This window comes from Nerophis lumbriciformis, linkage group LG07 (genome assembly GCF_033978685.3).
Source record: "Nerophis lumbriciformis linkage group LG07, RoL_Nlum_v2.1, whole genome shotgun sequence".
Classification (NCBI taxonomy): Eukaryota; Metazoa; Chordata; class Actinopteri; order Syngnathiformes; family Syngnathidae; genus Nerophis; species Nerophis lumbriciformis.
Genome location: NC_084554.2, coordinates 14257830 through 14279258, shown reverse-complemented (window position 1 = coordinate 14279258; position 21429 = coordinate 14257830). Strand labels below are relative to the sequence as shown.

At 42.2% G+C, this 21429-nt stretch overlaps 1 protein-coding gene across 1 annotated transcript; it reads left to right on the top strand.

Moving 5' to 3' along the window:
• Positions 1-1274: 1274 nt before the first annotated feature.
• Positions 1275-21388, top strand: LOC133609807 (transmembrane protein 236-like). The gene is made up of 4 exons (XM_061965773.2): positions 1275-1599; positions 1670-1742; positions 11059-11182; positions 19831-21388. Exons 1-4 carry the CDS (start codon positions 1328-1330, stop codon positions 20511-20513), a joined length of 1152 nt encoding a protein of 383 aa, XP_061821757.1. The 5' UTR covers positions 1275-1327; the 3' UTR covers positions 20514-21388.
• The last annotated feature ends 41 nt before the right edge of the window (positions 21389-21429 follow it).

Below are 21429 nucleotides of genomic sequence, written 5' to 3'. Positions count from 1 at the left end.
ACTTTGTCATTTGCCATCTGGCAACGTCGTCCGGATTAGTCCCGTGACTGTCAAAAAAATACGCCAATTTTAAGGTTCTGGTATGATACTTTGTCATTTGCCATCTGGCAACGCCGTCCGGACTAGTCACGTGACTGTCCCAAAAAACTACGCCATTTTAAGCTTTCGGTATGATACTTTGTCATTTGCCATCTGGCAACGCCGTCCGGACTAGTCACGTGACTGTCAAAAAAAAGGAAGTACATTTTAAGCTTCTAGTTTAACTAGAAGCTTAAAATGTACTTCTTTTTTCAAATGACAAAGTATCATACTAGTATGATACTTTGTCATTTGCCATCTGGCAACGCTGTCCGGACTAGTCACGTGACTGTCCCCCCCCCAAAAAATATGCCAATTTTAAGCTTCTGGTATGATACTTTGTCATTTGCCATCTGGCAACGCCGTCCGGACTAGTCACGTGACTGTCCCAAAAAACTACGCCAATTTTAAGCTTTCGGTATGATACTTTGTCATTTGCCATCTGGCAACGCCGTCCGGACTAGTCACGTGACTGTCAAAAAAAAGGAAGTACATTTTAAGCTTCTAGTTTAACTAGAAGCTTAAAATGTACTTCTTTTTCAAATGACAAAGTATCATACTAGTATGATACTTTGTCATTTGCCATCTGGCAACGCTGTCCGGACTAGTCACGTGACTGCCCCCCCCCCCCCAAAAAAAGAAGCCAATTTTAAGCTTCTGGTATGATACTTTGTCATTTGCCATCTGGCAACGCCGTCCGGACTGGTCACGTGACTGTCAAAAAAATATGCCAATTTTAAACTTCTGGTATGATACTTTGTCATTTGCCATCTGGCTACGCCGTCCGGATTAGTCCCGTGACTGTCAAAAAAATATGCCAATTTTAAGCTTCTGGTATGATACTTTGTCATTTGCCATCTGGCAACGCCGTCCGGACTAGTCACGTGACTGTCCCAAAAAACTACGCCAATTTTAAGCTTTCGGTATGATACTTTGTCATTTGCCATCTGGCAACGCCGTCCGGACTAGTCACGTGACTGTCACGTGATAACCACACTCAAAATTTTTTTTTTACCTGTAGTCACTTTGGACTCATTCAAAGTGTTAAAAGGGTTTTGTCTGTAGTGTTGCAGTTTGTCCACTAGATGGCAATGTTTAAATGCATATTTCAAGGGTTGTTATTATGGTGGCCAGATTGTGACGTCACGCAGCTTTGTTAGCCGACACAATGGCGACTGCAGCGTAAGCGTGCCGCATGGAACATGCCAGCGGCGGTCTCCACCCGGCCGGGCCTCAGCCTGGGCTCAGCATGGGCTCGGGGAGAACCGTCAAGTTTGCCGTGTGCGAGGTGCTGCAGTTCGCCAGCCTGTGCGTGCCGCTCTTCATCGTCATGCAGAGGTTCGCCGTCATCGTGGCCAAGGTCAAAAGGTCGGCGCGCCCCCCCGGCGACGACGATGTGGCCTACTGGCTGATCGTGACCTCGTCCATCGCCTACGTCATGTCCACCGCCCTGCTGGTGTGGGCGCCGCTCAAGTACTTGCTGTTTGTCAAGAACAAGATGCTCCTTGGCAGGAAGAAGTGGTGAGTGAGGGCCAGGGGGGGGGCGGAGCCATGTCCTTCCTCACCGCCTCCATGCTCATTTGTCTCTCAGGAGGCCCATTGCCCTCGTCTACGTCATCATGTCCACCTTACCCTGCTTCGCCTTCCTCATCGCCAGCTCTCAGGTACACTTACTCTATTCTACAAACCCCGTTTCCATATGAGTTGGGAAATTGTGTTAGATGTAAATATAAACGGAATACAAATCCTTTTCAACCCATATTCAGTTGAATATGCTACAAAGACAACATATTTGATGTTCAAACTCATAAATTTTTTATTTTTTTTTGCAAATAATAATTAACTTAGAATTTCATGGCTGCAACATGTGCCAAAGTAGTTGGGAAAGGGCATGTTCACCACTGTGTTACATGGCCTTTCCTTTTAACAACACTCAGTAAACGTTTGGGAACCGAGGAGACACATTTTTTAAGCTTCTCAGGTGGAATTCTTTCCCATTCTTGCTTGATGTACAGCTTAAGTTGTTCAACAGCTCCAACACACAAAATATTTCGGGGATACAGAATTTCGCGCGACACCGGCCCGCAAGATGAGTTTGCCGAGTATAAAAAATGAGCTGTATTTTTTTAATGAAAGAAACTGCTGTTCTAAATGTGTCCACTGGATGTCGCAATTCTCACGACATACTGTTCAAGATGACGTGTGAGCTGACTTCAAGCGCCCTCTGGATTGGCTGCCGCTGCTCCAATCAGCGCAGGTGCAAGCAATCGGCAGCTCGTGTTGTGACTGGCAACAATGGCGGCAGAATGGACGCAAAATACCTTCTTTAATTGTAAATTATCCACTCAAAGGAGAAAAATAATGAAACGGTAAGGTGCGAAGACTTAAGTCAACATGGCCATCATCTTTTTATTTAGAGTCCCGTGCAGCGCTCCCAATTGGTTCACCTGAACTCGTTGTAAAAATGTGTGTTTCTACATTTGTTGTTTGTTCTAATCTACTAAAATGCGATTTTTTTATTCAAACCGGGATAGCAGGTCCATTCTATGTGTCATACTTGATCATTTCGCGATATTGCCATATTTTTGCTGAAAGGATTTAGTAGAGAACATCGACGATAAAGTTTGCAACTTTTGGTCGATAAAAAAGCTTTGCCTGTACTGGAAGTAGCAGACGATATGCACGTGACGTCACAGGTTGTGGAGCTCCTCACATCTGCACATTGTTTACAATCATGGCCACCAGCAGCGAGAGCGATTCGGACCGAGAATGCGACGACTTCCCCATTAATTTGAGCGAGGATGAAAGATTGGTGGATGAGGAAAGTGAGAGTGAAGGACTAGAGAGCAGTGGGAGCGATTCAGATAGGGAAGATGCTGTGAGAGGCGGGTGGGACCTGATATTCAGCTGGGAATGACTAAAACAGTAAATAAACACAAGACATATATATACTCTATTAGCCACAACACAACCAGGCTTATATTTAATATGCCACAAATTAATCCCACATAACAAACACCTCCCCCCTCCCGTCCATATAACCCGCCAATACAACTCAAACACCTGCACAACACACTCAATCCCACAGCCCAAAGTACCGTTCACCTCCCCAAAGTTCATACAGCACATATATTTCCCCAAAGTCCCCAAAGTTACGTACGTGACATGCACATAGCGGCACGCACGTACGGGCAAGCGATCAAATGTTTGGAAGCCGCAGCTGCATGCGTACTCACGGTACCGTGTCTGCGTATCCAACTCAAAGTCCTCCTGGTAAGAGTCTCTGTTGTCCCAGTTCTCCACAGGCCAATGGTAAAGCTTGACTGTCATCTTTCGGGAATGTAAACAATGAAACACCGGCTGTGTTTGTGTTGCTGCAGCCGGCCGCAATACACCGCTTCCCACCTACAGCTTTCTTCTTTGCTGTCTCCATTGTTCATTGAACAAATTGCAAAAGATTCACCAACACAGATGTCCAGAATACCATGGAATTTTGCGATGAAAACAGACGACTTAATAGCTGGCCACCATGCTGTCCCAAAATGTCCTCCACAATCTGTGACGTCACGCGCAGGCGTCATCATACCAAGACGTTTTCAGCAGGATATTTCGCGCGAAATTTAAAATTGCACTTTAGTAAGCTAACCCGGCCGTATTGGCATGTGTTGCAATGTTAAGATTTCATCATTGATATATAAACTATCAGACTGCGTGGTCGGTAGTAGTGGGTTTCAGTAGGCCTTTAAATTAAAGTACCAATGATAGTCACACACACACTAGGTGTGGCGGAATTATTCTCTGCATTTGACACATCACCCTTGAGCACCCCCTGGGAGGTGAGGGGAGCAGTAAGCAGCAGCAGTGGCCGTGCCCGGGAATCATTTTTGGTGATTTAACCCCCAATTCCAACCCTTGATACTAAGTGCCAAGCAGGGAGGTAATGGGTTTCATTTGTATAGTCTTTGGTATGACTGGACCGGAGATTTGATGCTTAAATCTACCATTTTCACGTTTGTTAAGTTTGTAGTTATATTACCTTTAATTTGCCTATTCAGGGTCATTTTTTGGCAATTGTTTTGATAGTATTATACAAAACCCAAAACCAGTGAAGTTGGCACGTTGTGTAAATGGTAAATAAAAACAGAATACACATTTGCAAATCCTTTTCAACTTATATTCAATTGAATAGACTGCAAATACAAGATACTTAACGTTTGAACTGAGAAACTTAATTTTTTTGCAAATATTAGCTCGTTTGGAATTTGATGCCTGCAACATGTTTCAAAAAAGCTGGCACAAGTGGCAAAAAAGACTGAGAAAGTTGAGGATACTCATCAAACACTTATTTGGAACATCCCACAGGTGAACAGGTTAATTGGGAACAGGTGGGTGCCATGATTGGGTGTAAAAGCAGCTTCCATGAAATGCTCAGTCATTCACAAACAAGGATGGGGCGGGGGTCACCACTTTGTCAACAAATGCTTGAGCAAATTGTCGAACAGTTTAAGAACAACATTTGTCAACCAGCTATTGCAAGGAATTTAGGGATTTCAACATCTACGGTCAGTAATATCAAAAGGTTCAGAGAATCTGGACAAATCACCTGCTCGTGACCTTCGATCCCTCAGGAGATGAGCTAATATTTGCAAAAAACAACAAAGTTTCCCAGTTTAAACGTTAAATATCTTGTCTTTGCAGTCCATTCAATTGAATATAAGTTGAAAAGGATTTGCAAATCATTGTATTCTGTTTTTATTTACCATTCACACAACGTGCCAACTTCACTGGTTTTGGGGTTTTGTATTTGTAATATTTGAATGATGATAAATTAATGTGTTGTGGCAGTTGTGGATTTCAGTAATGCGGCGATTTGAGGAAACACTTGATTGCTTTTCCAAACACGTCTTTATTGGTGAACTGCCAACATGAGAATGCTAAACAGGAAGTGACTAAAGTTTAATGGCTTTGTAAATCTTCTGAGAAAAGTCTAAGTTCATTGTGTTTTTTGTGGTGTTTTTGAAACTTTTTGAAATTTTTTCCTCAGAATTTTTAACTAACTTGAAGTGTTTTGCCAAGAGAATTTTTTGTAATATGTGCATTGTTAGAATGTGCTTGTTCTATTTTTGGCCAAAGTATAACAAAAAAAAAAATGTTGAAGTTGTCTTTATTTTGAAATTATCATGCCATGATTTTATCAGTCCGGCCTGCGTGGTAATAGATTTTCCTCCATGCTGCCTGTAAGCTAAAATGAGTTTGATCCCCCTGCACATATAGCAGTAGTCACATGATGCTCCTTTTGTGTATTTTCTATTTTTATTTTTTACATCTGAATGGAAAGCTAATGTGGGTGATTCCAGTCTAACAACTCATTTTGGGCTTGTAGTGGTCGTTCTACAGCGATCATTTTGCCACACAATACCTCAATACCAACAAGGGGACATTTCATTTTAAAGGGTACCTATTGTGCAATACCAACCTTGCCTATTGGTACCTGTTTCTGTGTATTTGGGATCTGCATAAGTGTAACGGCGTGGTCGCATGGTGACACAAAGCTTAGAGCAGGAATACAAAGGATAGACGACGTGACTTGTTGCGTGTAAGCAAATAAAAGCACCAGACTGAGTGAGGCGAAAAGGCAGGTCTAAATAGCTCTCTGATTTGTGCTCAGGAACAGGTGAGCGTCCCAAACACTAATCAGAGGCAGGTGACACTAATCAGCACCCATGACAACCGAGAAACACAAAACATGGGTGCTGAAACAGAACTTAAACCACACGTGAATCTGGTGGTACTTGAAGGTATGCCAAGGGGTACGTGAGATTTTTTTTAAATGTCTGTCAAAAAGAACTGTGAAAAGAAATGCAACAATGCAATATTCAGTGTTGACAGCTAGATTTTTTGTGGACATGTTCCATAAATATTGATGTTAAAGATTTCTTTTTTTGTGAAGAAATTTTTAGAATTAAGTTCATGAATCCAGATGGATCTCTATTACTATCCCCAAAGAGGGCACTTTAAATTGATGATTACTTCTATGTGTAGAAATCTTTATTTATAATTGAATCACTTGTTTATTTTTCAACAAGTTTTTAGTTATTTTTATTAGGGATGTCCGATAATGGCTTTTTGCCGATATTCCGATATTGTCCAACTCTTTAATTACAGATACCGATATCAACCGATATCGATATCAACCGATATATACAGTCGTGGAATTAACACATTATTATGCCTAATTTGGACAACCAGGTATGGTGAAGATAAGGTACTTTAAAAAAAAAATAAAAAATTAAGATAAATAAATTAAAAACATTTTCTTGAATAAAAAAGAAAGTAAAACAATATAAAAACAGTTACGTAGAAACTAGTAATTAATGAAAATGAGTAAAATTAACTGTTAAAGGTTAGTACTATTAGTGGACCAGCAGCACGCACAATCATGTGTGCTTACGGACTGTATCCCTTGCAGACTGTATTGATATATATTGATATATAATGTAGGAACCAGAATATTAAGAACAGAAAGAAACAACCCTTTTGTGTGAATGAGTGTAAATGGGGGAGAGAGGTCTTTTGGGTTGGTGCACTAATTGTAAGTGTATCTTGTGTTTTTTATGTTGATTTAAAAAAAAAAAAAAAATTATACCAATGATTAAAAAAACGATACCGATAATTTCCGATAATACATTTTAACGCATTTATCTCTAATTTGTATATCTTTTTTTCCAAATAGTTCAAAAAAGACTACTACAAATGAGCAATATTTTGCACTGTTATACAATTTAATAAATCAGAAACTGATGACATAGTGCTGTATTTTAATTCTTTATCTCTTTTTGTCAACCAAAAATGCTTTGCTCTGATTAGGGGGTACTTGAATTAAAAAAATGTTCACAGGGGGTACATCACTGAAAAAAGGTTGAGAACCACTGCTCTAAAGTACCAGTACAAATACTTATATATTTAAAGTACACTTGAAAATACTTATTTAATCGGAGATAGTCGTACAAATACTTACATCTCTAGAGTACATCTACAGATACTTACATTCGCTAGAGTGCATATAAATATACTTGCATGTCTAGAGTACACTTAGAGGTACTTACAGGCTCTAAAGTACACTTAAATATACTAACTTGTTCTAAAATACCCTTATAAATATGTACATGTGTAGAGTACATGTAAAGATATGAACATGCTCTAAAGCAGTGGTTCTCAAAGTTTTTTTTTACCAAGTACCACCTCAGAAAACACTTGGCTCTCCAAGTACCACCATAATGGCCAACATTAAAATACAGTTGCGTAGTAGGCCTAAGTATTCATTAAAAACAAGGTTGAGGTTTTATTTAACAAGTATATTTGATAGTTTTGGCCACTGTAACATTACACACAGTTTAAACAGTAACACTATGTTTGAATGTAGGAAAATAAAACACTGTACTTTAATCAAGTGATTCTTTGGCGTACTGCTAGATGGAGCTCGCTTACCAGTAGTGGTACTTATTCTGCAGTTTGAAAATCACTGCTCTAAAGTACACATAAAGATGCTTACATGCTCTAAAGTACCCATACAAATACTTACATATCTAAAGTACACTTCAAAATACTTACACTCTAAAACAGTGGTCCCCAACCTTTTTGTAACTGCGGACCGGTCAACGCTAGAAAATGTGTCCCACGGACCTTGGGAGGGGGGGGGGGGTATTTTTTTAATTTTTTTATTTTTTATTTTTTTGTCATAAAAAAATACGATCATGTGTGCTTACGGACTGTATCCCTGCTGACTGTATTGATCTATAATATTGACATATAATGTAGGAACCAGAAATATTAATAACAGAAATAAACAACCCTTTTGTGCGAATGAGTGTAAATGGGGGAGGGAGGTTTTTTGGGTTGGTGCACTAATTGTAAGTGAATCTTGTGTTTTTTATGTTGATTTAATAAAAAACATAAAAAACTAAATTTTTTAATTTTTTTAATTTCTTGTACGGCCCAGTACCAATCGATCCACGGACCGGTACCGGTGGTTGGGGACCACTGCTCTAAAAGACCCGTACAAATACATACATGTCAAGAATACACTTCTAGATTCTTACATACTATAAAGCAGTGGTCCCCAAACACCGGGCCGCGGGCGGGTACCGGTCCGTGGACCGATTAGCACCGGGCCGCACAAGAAATAAAAAAAAAAATTTTTTTTAATTTTTTTTATTAAATCAACATAAAAAAACACAATCTATACATTATATATCAATATAGATCAATACAGTCTGCAGGGATACAGTCCGTAAGCGCACATGATTGTATTTCTTTATGACAAAAAAATAAAATAAAAAAATACCATAACAACCCCCCCCTCCCCATGGGTCAGTTTTCAAGCGTTGACCGGTCCGACGGTTCCAAACAGGTTGGGGACCACTGCTTTAAAGTACCCGTGCAAATATTCACATATCTAGAGTACACTTACAGATACTTGCATTCTTCAAAGTACACTAGTGAAAATATTTACCAGCTGTCAAGTACATGTTCAAATAGTTACATTTCTAGAGTGCACTTAAAAATACTCACATGCTCCAAAGAACTCTTAAACATACCAACATGTCTAGAGCAGTGAAGAGAATCACTTGATTAAAGTACAGTGTTTTATTTTCAAATTTCAAGCACTGTGTTGGTGTGTGGAATGTTACAATGGGCAAAAATATTAAAAGTACTTGGTAAATAAAACCTCTGCCTTGTTTTAATGTATACTTAGGGTTACTACGCTACTGTACTTTAATGTTGGCCATTATGGTGGTACTTGGAGTTTTTTCTAAAGGTGGTACTTAGTGAAAAACATTTGAAAACCACTGGTCTAGAGTACAATTAAAGATACTTACAAGCTCTAAAGTATGTGTACAAATACGTCTAGAGTACACTTACATATACTTACAATACATTGCTTGATATTAGTATTACAAATAGCAATAATATAAACCATGCAGTTAGTAGCTGTAAAGTCACAGAGGAGAAGTTGTCAGTGAATGCATCAGAAGCCTCTGATTGAGTGACATGGAAAGGAGCATGAATATGAATATGATGTTCATGTTTGTATAAAGCTGGAATGTGAAAACAATTTGTGGGTTGCAGAATTCCTGCTGCGTTCGCGAAGTCCTTTTCCAGTCTTTTGGAAGGCAGCATTTGATAAGCAGCTGTGCTCGTCTTCCTGTGCCAGCTGCCCTTGTCGCAGGGTCTGTCCATGAGGCACATTTTCACTTCCTGGCTGGATGCTCAGTCTTGCACTTTTAGTCCCGGTTTATCTCTTTGAACATAAATCGCCGTGCTGTGCTGTGAAGCGCTGACTCGTTTGAAAATCTGCAGAGCTGCAAGGCACGTGGGCCTAAAAGTCATGTGTTCACCTACACCAGACCTGGGCAAATTAAGGCCCGTGGCCCGTTAAGCTTTTCAATCTGGCCCGCCGGACATTCCCAAATAATTTTTTAGATCTTTAAGATGTAAACTATAGCCGCCATTATGATGTGCGGTGATGTTTTCAAATGACCGTAAGTCTTGAACTATACAAAGTATTTCAATGTTTGGAATCTGCGCTTTTGCATGATATACTAGTTACTATGGTCATCTAAGTCAGACGAGGCACCAAGCAGTGTGGGTTGGGTGCGTTTCCACAGAGTGTCAGCCTGAAATGTGGGTGTCAGGGACAGACGCGGAAGGAGGTTTTTACCGTGTTTGTTGCTTCTTCGTTGGGTTTTGCTTGATTGTAAAATATGTCGATGGAGAGGGGGAGTGACGTTCATATTTTGTCAATATTCAGTGTTTTATCGTTCATAGTTAAGATTGTAAATCCCACATTCTTTATTTTCATGTACATACTGGGTGTCTCATTCAGTAAAAAAATAATACAAATTCTATTCCGTTGTTTTAATGCGGTCTGTCATAATGTTTTTAGCTTTCAATTAGAGATGGCCGATAATGGCTTTTTTGCCGATATTCCGATATTGTCCAACTCTTAATTACCGATTCCGATATCTACCGATATATACAGTCGTGGAATTAACACTTTATTATGCCTAATTTTGTTGTGATGCCCCGCTGGATGCATTAAACAATGTAACAAGGTTTTCCAAAATAAATCAACTCAAGTTATGGAAAAAAGTGCCAACATGGCACTGCCATATTTATTATTGAAGTCACAAAGTGCATTATTATTTTTTTTACACGCCTCAAAACAGCATCTTGGAATTTGGGACATGCTCTCCCTGAGAGAGCATGAGGAGGTTAAAGTGGGCGGGGTTGAGGTGGGTGGGGGTCGGGGGGGTTTAGCGGGGGGTGTATATTGTAGCGTCCCGGAAGAGTTAGTGCTGCAAGGGGTTCTGGGTATTTGTTCTGTTGTGTTTATGTTGTGTTACGGTGCGGATGTTCTCCCAAAATTTGTTTGTCATTCTTGTTTGGTGTGGGTTCACAGTGTGGCGCATATTTGTAACAGTGTTAAAGTTGTTTATACGGCCACCCTCAGTGTGACCTGTATGGCTGTTGACCAAGTATGCTTGGCATTCACTTGTGTGTGTGAAAAGCTGTAGATATTATGTGACTGGGCCGGCACGCAAAGGCAGTGCCTTTAAGGTTTATTGGCACACTGTACTTCTCCCTACGTCCGTGTACACAGCGGCGTTTTAAAAAGTCATACATTTTACTTTTTGAAACAGATACTGATGATTTTGAAACCGATACCAATAATTTCCGATATTACATTTTAAAGCATTTATCGACATCTCTACTTTCAATCAGACATTATTGTGAAGTTTTGTATTAGTGTTCCTAAAAATAGATATGCCGGCCCCCAGACACATTTCTTTCTCTTAATTTGGCCCCCCGAGGCAAAATAATTACCAGACCTGACCTACACTCAGCAGCAGACACAATATTTAGGTACAGGCGTGTGTTGCTATACTGAGATGACAAAGTGTGATGTTTTGTTTGCAGGTTCAGATCAATAACGGTATCAAACACGACACGTTCACGGAGCTCCCCGTGTCTCTAATCCTCTTCTCTCTCATCTGTATCGACGTTGTGGAAAGAATACGCCACTGCAGACTGACAGGCCAGGGTAAGCTCACCTACTTCGCCCCGGGGATCGAACCAGAGTCAGGTTCTCGTGTTTTAGTGAAGCCGTTTACAAAAGGTAAACATGATAGGCTATTGGCTACATGGAGTTAGCAGCTATACAACAGCTAAGTACACAATAGCACACAAGCTAGAAATACGTCATTGAACAATATTGCAGTATAAAACAGCACATTGGTCAACATAAACAAGTATCAAATAATTATAGTTGCATATTACTTACACATATAAAGACTCCAAGACAGAAGTAACCAGAATGTGCAATTCTGGTAGGAATTGCATGTGAATGCCCTATGTGCGCAAGCTGCTGAACCGCCTGTACGCGGGAGCGGAAATGATATGCTTGAATGTCCAGGGTGTGTGGAGTGTTTGGATGTTGGAACGGTTCGAATCGGATGAGAAATGTGGATACGCAGTCGATTGTATATTTCCCATTCATTGTCAATGGGCGGGAAAATGACCAGAAAACCAGGAATTTTGGGTAAGGGAAAACATGTGTTGCATTCGATATATCGTAAGACTAGTGTGGGTGGATGGTTGAAAGGTCGGAATCGGATTTAAAAATGCGAAAAATGTTGAGAGTTTATGGCATTGTCAAACTATGAATACGTCCATTCTTTTGAATGGGAATTCCCTGGAAATGTGTGAATCTCGGGAAAACCGGGAATTTTTGAAAATATTGATACCAGCACAATTGTCCTAGATCAGGGGTCGGCAACCTTTACCAGTCAAAGAGCCATTTTGACCAGTTTCACAAATCAAAGAAATCAATGGGAGCCACAAAATTCTTTTAAAATTTAAAATTAAATGACACTGCATACAAAGTTTTATTTTTGCTTTGTGCTATGTATAAACCAAGGGTTTCGAGCTTTGTATGAATGGCGCTTGACAGCGACATACTTGTCAACCTACCAATGTTTCAGCGTACTACGAAATTCAAGACAACTATTCTCTCGAACGTGCCGCGATAGTATAGCTTATAGCGTCCACTACAACCATCGTGCCGGCACAGCCTTACTGGTATTGGACATCTGCTTGCTCACGTTATTGACAGCAAGGCATACTTAGTCAACAACCACACAGGTTACACTGACGGTGGCGGTATAAACTTTAACACTCTTACTAATAATGCGCCACACTGTGAACCCACACCAAACAAGAATGACAAACACATTTCCGGAGAACATCTGCACCTTAACACAACATAAACACAACAGAACAAATACCCAGAATCCCATGCAGCCCTGACTCTTCCGGGCTACATTATACACCCCGCTACCAAACCCCGCCCACATCAACCGACGCACGGAGGGGGTTGGGGGGGGGGGGGGGGGGGGGGCAGATGTGTGGGGGAGCAGGGTTGGGGTGGGGGCAGGGTTTGGTGGTAGCAGGGGTGTATAATGTAGCCCGGAAGAGTCAGGGCTGCATGGGATTCTGGGTATTTGTTATGTTGTGTTTATGTTGTGTTAAGGTGCAGATGTTCTCCCGAAATGTGTTTGTCATTCTTGTTTGGTTTTGGTTCAAAGTGTGGCGCATTATTAGTAAGAATGTTAAAGTTATTTTATATGGCCACCGTCAGTGTAACCTGTGTGGCTGTTGACCAAGTATGCCTTGCTGTCACTTACGTGTGCAAGTAGAAAATGCGTACATCAAAAGACTGGGCTTGTATGTTGTTTGTACAAATTGTAGAGGGTGCTAAATGTCGTACAATCATGACACGCCCTTATTATTGTAAGGGTGAAAATCGAAGAAAATTAATCCCAGGAGTTTTCTGCGAGAGGCACCGAAATCCGGAAATCTCCCGGGAAAATTGGGAGGGTCGGCAAGTATGCAGCTGAGCCGCATCAGAGTGATCAAAGACGGAGCCGCGGGTTGCCGACCCCTGTCCTAGATGATATGAATGGGTTGGTGTTGGAACTTTAAATTACTTAATGTGCTATTAATCAAAATTGTAATTAAATACACAAATATGTTATCAAATGTGTCATTAATTAATTAAATGTTAACTATGTAATAACTAACTGCAGTATTTAACTAATCAGCTTGATAATAGTTTAATTATTTCATGATTTAATAAATAATTTTAATTATTGATTTATTTAATTAACCTGTGTTTCAGCACTTCATGAATTTATTTTATCTGTCAAAGTCAGTGGGCGTGTCCTAACACCTGATTCCTGGTTCCACATCCAACCACGAGTTTGTGACCAGTCTGTGAATGTGATATGAAATAATTCTGACAACTTCAATAAATTCATACTTACATACTTTACATACAGTACAGACATACATGCATACATGCATACATACATACATACATACATACATACATACATACATACATATATTCAGTACATATGCACATGCATACATACTGTACATACATACGTACATTCAGTACATACACACATACATACAGTGCATACATTTACTACACACACACTTACTTACTTGCTTATGGTTGTCCATCGATTCGATGATGACCATCTTCTTTTATTTATGAGTCTGCTGATGTTTGAAAAGTCCGATCCTGGATCTACAGATGCGGTTACAGACCGGGCATGTGAAGGAGGTGCTGGGGGGAGCAGGGGTGGCTTGGCGAGCATGCCTCTTCACGCGTTTTGCTGCACGGTGTTGTGTGCGCTGTTCCTCAATATAATCCACTCCTTGTGAGGAGTGGGAGCGCCAGAGGTCTCGGCAGGAAGCAAGTTCCTCCAGTGAAGAGGGGTTGATCTGGCATCTCTTCAGTGTGGTCTTCATTTGGTCTTTGAACCGCTTCTTCTGCCCACCAGCACTGCGTTGGCCTAGGTGTAACTGACCATAGAGGATTCTGCGTGGGAGTCTATGGCTGGGCATTCGGATGACATGCCCCAACCACCTGAGTTGATGTTGGGTCATGATGGATTCCACGCTGCAGCTACCTGCCCTCTCCAGCACTTCTGTGTGCGGCACTCTGTCCTTCCATGTGATGCCAAGGATCTTCTGCAGACATCTTACATGGAAGGTCTCCAGGCTTCTCAGATGGCGGCTGTAGATAGTCCATGCCTCACATCCGTACAGTAATGCAGTGATGCATACTGCTCTGTAGACCAGCACTTTGGTGTGGAGTTTGAGGTTACTGTTCTGAAAAACCCTTCTCCTTAGACGACCAAAAGATGCTGATGCTTGCTTGAGGCGGTTCTGGATCTCGTCATCCATTGAGCAGGTGTCAGACATTATGCTCCCCAGGTATTTGAAGGTGGGCACTGTGAGCAGCTGTTGCCCTGCTGCTGTGAGGGTTATTGTGGGGTTTTGTGGGAGGTCAGCACTGGACTGACAAAGTACCTCTGTCTTCTGGGTGTTGATCGTCAGTCCCATTCTGGTATATGCAGTTACAGCTGCCGAGAGGATGTTTTGCAGAGCCTCTGGTGTATGGGAAACCAGGGCACAGTCATCGGCATATTGCAGCTCAATGATGGTCTCCGAGGTCAGTTTGGTAGTTGCCTGTAGCCTCCTGATGTTAAACAGGCTACCATCAAGCCTGAAGTCTATGGTAACTCCAGCCTGCTCCTCCATCCCCCTACGTAGCAGTGTTGTGACACAGACGAGGAAGATGTTGAAGAGAACTGGAGCCAGCACACAGCCCTGCCTCACTCCAGTTTTCACACCAAAGGGCTCTGAGTTGTGTCTTCCCACTACCACTCGGGCCATCATCCCAGAATGGAACTGTGCAAGGATGGTGAGAAACTTGGGTGGACACCCAAATCTCTTCAGGACTTGCCACAGTAGGTCCCTGCTCACTGTGTCAAATGCCTTTGAAAGGTCGACAAAGGCAATGTACAAGTCCTTGTGCTGCTCCCGGCATTTCTCTTGGAGCTGACGTGTCACAAAGATCATGTCAACTGTCCCCCTGTCCTTCCGAAAACCACACTGCGACTCTGGGGTGACCCGTTCTGATATTGCGGGGATGAGTCTGCGGAGCATGACCTTGGCAAGGACCTTTCCAGCAACGGCCAACAGAGAGATACCCCTACTATTGGAGCAGATGGATTTGTCTCCTTTGTTCTTGTAGATGGTCACAATGTTGGCATCTTTCCACTGTTGCGGGACACACTCTCGTCTCCACACCTCTGAAATGTAGAGATGCAGTGTCCGTGTACAGAGGTAGCCTCCTTCCTTGAGAAGTTCAGCCGGGATGCTGTCAGGTCCAGGGGATTTATTGTTTTTCAGGGTTTTGACTGCATGCAGGATTTCTTTGAAGGTTGGGGGGAGGTCGAGATCTGGCAAGCTAGGATGTTCAGGGAGCTCTGCAAGGACAGTTGGGTCCACTGGGGTGGGCTGGTTGAGCACGGTTTTAAAATGCTCAGCCCACCGCTCCACTATCATAGCCTGATCCTTGATCAAAGATGTTCCATCAGCAGATCTAACAGGTGCCAGGGAGCAGTTTCTGGGGCCGTAGATGGTTTTCACTGCATCATAGAAACTGTGCATATCATTTCTATCAGCGTGAGACTGGATTTCATTGGCCTTTGAGATCCACCACTCATCTTGCAGTTTTCTGAGAGTTGTTTGGGCCTCAGAACGAAGGGTTTGCCATTGTTTTTTATGGAATTGGGATTGTGGGTTGTTCAGGGTGGCTCTGTGTGCCTTGTGCATTCTGTACAGGAGGGTGGAGATCTCTCCAGCATTCTGGTCAAACCAGTCCTGGTGTTTCTTGGATTTGAAACCAATGACTTGGGCTGCAGTGTCAAAGAGGATGGTGGATAGGGAGGCCCACTTCTCATCCATCCCAGAGTCTGAGGTGATCAGCGACTCAATGTCTGCCAGCTTCTCAGCTAGGGAGCGACGGAAGTTGTCACGGGTGTCGCTGCTGGAGAGTCTGGCACAGTTGAGTGCTTTCCTCTTTGGTGCACCGTGACGTGTTAGGGGCCGAACATGCATTCTGACCTTTGTCAGAATCATGCGGTGGTCGGTCCAGCAGTCTGCCCCTCGCATAGCTCTTGTAATGAGCACGTCCTTGATGTCAGCCCTCCTCACGATCGCATAGTCGATCAGGTGCCAGTGTTTGGATCTGGGATGCATCCAGGATGCCTTATATTTGTTCTTTTGTTGGAAGATGGTGTTTGTGATGGTAAGATCGTGTTCCGCACAGAGACTAAGGAGTCTCATGCCATTGGGGTTGATTTTTCCAATGCCGTGGGCGCCGATCACACCATTCCAGTTTTGCGTGTTCTTTCCGACTCTTGCATTAAAATCACCAAGCAGCATGATTTTGTCACTCCTCGGGATGTGACTGAGGATGTCATCGAGTGCCTGGTAGAAGCAGTCCTTCTCTTCATCATTGGATGGCAGAGTTGGTGCATAGGCACTTATCAAAGTGACATGTCTGCATTTTGCAAGGGGGATGCGAAGAGTCATGAGCCTTTCACTGACACCCACTGGTGATTCTGTGAGCTTGAGCAGAAGGCTGTTCTTGATTGCAAAACCAACTCCGTGAAGGTGTGGTCCGCCCATGGGGTATCCTTTCCAAAAGAATGTATAACCCTCTCCTACTTCATTGAGTGAGCCTTCCTCGAGAAATCGGGTCTCACTGAGTGCTGCCACATCCACATTGTAGCGCTTTAGCTCGCTGGCAACAAGTGCTGTTCTGCGCTGTGGTCTGTCCGGACTGGCATCCAGGAGTGTCCTTATGTTCCATGCTGCAATTCTAAATGGTATAATCTTTGTATTTCGACCGCGTAATGGAATGTCCCGACAGGTGCGGTTTCCTGCCCGGGTACTGTGTTGAGTGGGCAATCTTTAGGCCACCTTTTCTAGGCCTTTCCCCAATTGGGGTGAGCAGTGCGGTCCCTAAATAGGGGCTGCCCAGACGCACAGGAGTCTGCCGGAAGCAGCTGCCACTCAATCCCAGCTGCTAACGACCGTTGTCCTGTGCCGCTGACGTGTAGAGTTCCAGCTAAGAGCTTCCAGCTCATTCAAACCTGCCCCCGTTACTGGACGCTCCATCGCCGTCAGACTTTTGAGGTCGGAGACTCAGGTAAAGAAGATACCTGCGCAATGATGGTTTTTAGAGTGGCATGAGGGGTGCGCTTTTCCCAACGCCACTACCTTGATTGTAAGAAGATCGTTCCAGTGGCAAGGGAGACCCTAGACGACCGGCATCTTCTTACAACTGCAGGAAGCTGCCGGAATCCAGGTTTTTGGGAAACCGCCTCAAAGCTTGCTGCCACCAGCTTGCTTTTCTGTCAGGGTGTGCTCCCTTAGCCTTCGTCCGCTTTTACAGCCATTGTGGTGCTTCTCACTGCTACCATCTTCTGCCTGCTCCACCGTTGAGGTCTTCGGGATCACTCTTAGTCTGGACTCTACCCTTCAATAAATTCATACTTACATACTTTACATACAGTACAGACATACATGCATACATGCATACATACATACATACATACATACATACATACATACATACATATATTCAGTACATATGCACATGCATACATACTGTACATACATACGTACATTCAGTACATACACACATACATACAGTGCATACATTTACTACACACACACACATACATACATACATACATACATTCAGTTCATATGCACATACATACATACATGCATACATACATTCAGTACATACATACACACATACATCCATTCAGTACATACATACATGCTTACATACATTCAGTACATACATACACACATACATACATTTACTGCATACACACATACATACAGTACATGCATCCATACATACATACATACAGTACATGCATACATACATACAGTACATGCATCCATACATACATACATACATAATACTGTACATAAGTCAACATACGTACGTACATACACACACATACATACATACATTCAGTACATATGAGCATACTGTACATACATACATGCATACAACATGCATACATACATATGCACATTCAGTACATACACACATACTGTACATACAGTGCATACATTTACTACATGCATACATACACACACATACTGTACATACATACATTCAATACATATGCACATACATACATACATACTGTATATACTTGCATACATACATACATAAGTCAACATACGTACATACATACATACATGCATAAGTCAACATACGTACGTACGTACGTACGTACGTACATACACACATACATACATACATTCAGTACATATGCACACACTGTACATGCATACATACATACATACATTCAGTACATACACACATACATACAGTGCATAAATTTACTGCATGCATTCATACACACACACACACACACACACACACACACATACTGTACATATATACATACATACATACATTCAGTACATATGCACATACATACATGCATACATACATACATACATTCATACTGTACATACATGCATACATACATACATAAGTCAACATACGTACATGCATACATACATACATAAGTCAACATACGTACATACATACACACATACATACATACATACATTCAGTACATATGCACACACTGTACATACAACATACATACATACATAAATACATTCAGTACATACACACATACATACAGTGCATAAATTTACTGCATGCATTCATACACACACACACACATACTGTACATATATACATACATACAATCAGTACATATGCACATACATACATGCATACATACATACATACATACATTCATACTGGACATACATGCATTCATACATACATACATACATAAGTCAACATACGTACATGCATGCATACATACATACATAAGTCAACATACGTACATACATACATAGATAAATAAGTCAACATACGTACGTACGTACATACATACATACATACATATGCACATACATACATGCATACATACATACATACATAAGTCAACATACGTACATACATACATAGATAAATAAGTCAACATACGTACGTACATACATACATACATACATACATAAGTCAACATATGTACATACATACATAAGTCAACATACATACATACATACATACATACATACATACATAAGTCAACATACGTACATGCATACATAGATACATAAGTCAACATATGTACGTACGTACGTACGTACGTACGTACGTACATACATACATAAGTCATCATACGTACGTACGTACATACATGCATACATAGGTACATACTGTACATACATGCATACATACATGGAGTAGATACAGTAGCAAGTATCTATGTGTTCCCAACTATTTGTGTCGCTTAGGAAATGAGGAGGCGTTTGTTTCTGCTAACAAAGTGCTGAATGGACTCATTAGTCCACACAAAAGTGCACGGGTCATCGAAGGTGACGCATGGGGAGTATTGTTCCTTTTGTTCCTGTTTGATGGCATTAATGCTGACCTCTTCCCGCCAAACATCGGCTTTGCAATGTCTAACGAGCTGCATTAAACAAAGAGCTTGAAACGGAACGATTTGAAAGGTGATTTTGATTCGTACTCATATTTGTAGACTTTTGGGAATCAAGATAAAAATGAAACATCATTGAAAAAAATATTATTTTTTTGTACTATTCGGTTTCTGGAGCAGATGACTACCAAAAAACGGAGGTATCACTGTATGTTAAAAATGATTGAATTGAGGATATGTAATAACTTGTGTTTCTTCTCCACTGCACATGTAGACCGTCCCTTGGAAAGAGACGCCGACATTCCCTCTTCGATCCTCACGCACGTGGAACAGATCACGCCGGTCACTCCCTTGGTGCCCGGGCCGGCAGCGCCCGGACCAAACGTGCCCGGGCCGGCTGTGCCTCGCCAGGCCATTGGCACGCCCCCTGTGACGGTGGGACCCGGCCAACCGGGAGACCGAAGTCAGAACGGCGCAGCTCTCAGGCCAGAGACCAATGGCACGGCCCCAGGGATGGCTGTGAACGGCAGGAGATTGTTGACTGTCCACGACTCGGAGGCAGCCCACACGGGCCCTTTGCGCTTCCTGTACGCCAGCGACGCTCGAGCCGACGTGTTTGTGGACAGTTTTCTTTTCTGGATGGACACGGTGGAGATGACGAGGGTCGCGACTCACCCGCTGGTCTTTTACTCGGCCTGGGTGTGTCCTATTTACATCTTGTGCTACCTTTCGTGTCTGCGCGTGGTGCTGGTGCCCCACAACCCCTCGCTATCTTCTCTTGGTGTGGCCCTGCAAGACTTGCCCTTCCTCTTTGTACGCGTGGGCCTGCTGGCCTTCTTCGGCCTGGTCACGCCGCTCCTCTACCCCATGAAGAACCTGCTGGTGTGCCTGGCCTTTGTCTATTTTAACTTCATGACCAAGCTTAGGGTGTTCAACACGCAGAGAATGTTCTTATGACACGTTCATGCTAGTGGGCCACTCTATTCAATTACGGTTGTAGAAAGTAGCGATACTTCGATACCAAGTCGATACCAATACGCAAAAAAATGCGTCGATACCTGCTTTTTTTAGTATCTTCAGTACCACATACACTTTTCCCTTGGTGCTTGCTGTCTTAAAAAATTATCGAGTATTTCCATGTAGTTGCTCCCCGGTTCGCCATTGCTCGTAAACAAATGTTAACGGAAGAAAGAAAAAGAGCACTCATAAAGGAGTGAGGAAAAAAGAACTAAGGATGCGAGGAACATAAATAGCGCAGATAAGGTGTGAAGAAGTTACAGTTAAAGGGGAACATTATCACAATTTCAGAAGGGTTAAAACCATTAAAAATCAGTTCCCAATGGCTTATTTTATTTTTCGAAGTTATTTTCAAAATTTTACCCATCACGCAATATCCCTAAAAAAAGCTTCAAAGTGCCTAATTTTAACCATCGTTATAAACACCCGTCCATTTTCCGGTGACGTCACATAGTGAAGCCAACACAAACAAACATGGCGGAAAGAACAGCAAGCTATAGCGACATTAGCTCGGATTCAGACTCGGATTTCAGCGGCTTAAGCGATTCAACAGATTACGCATGTATTGAAACGGATGGTTGTAGTGTGGAGGCAGGTAGCGAAAACGAAATTGAAGAAGAAACTGAAGCTATTGAGCCATATCGGTTTGAACCGTATGCAAGCGAAACCGACGAAAACGACACGACAGCCAGCGACACGGGAGAAAGTGAGGACGAATTTGGCGATCGCCTTCTAACCAACGATTGGTATGTGTTTGTTTGGCATTAAAGGAAACTAACAACTATGAACTAGGTTTACAGCATATGAAATACATTTGGCAACAACATGCACTTTGAGAGTGCAGACAGCCCAATTT

Coding starts and splice junctions, on each gene's coding strand:
- LOC133609807 (XM_061965773.2), top strand. CDS start 1,328: ATGGGCTCGGGGAGAACCGTCAAGTTTGCCGTGTGCGAGGTGCTGCAG. Junction 1,600..1,669: donor CTCCTTGGCAGGAAGAAGTG/GTGAGTGAGGGC, acceptor TTTGTCTCTCAG/GAGGCCCATTGCCCTCGTCT. Junction 11,183..19,830: donor CTGCAGACTGACAGGCCAGG/GTAAGCTCACCT, acceptor CTGCACATGTAG/ACCGTCCCTTGGAAAGAGAC.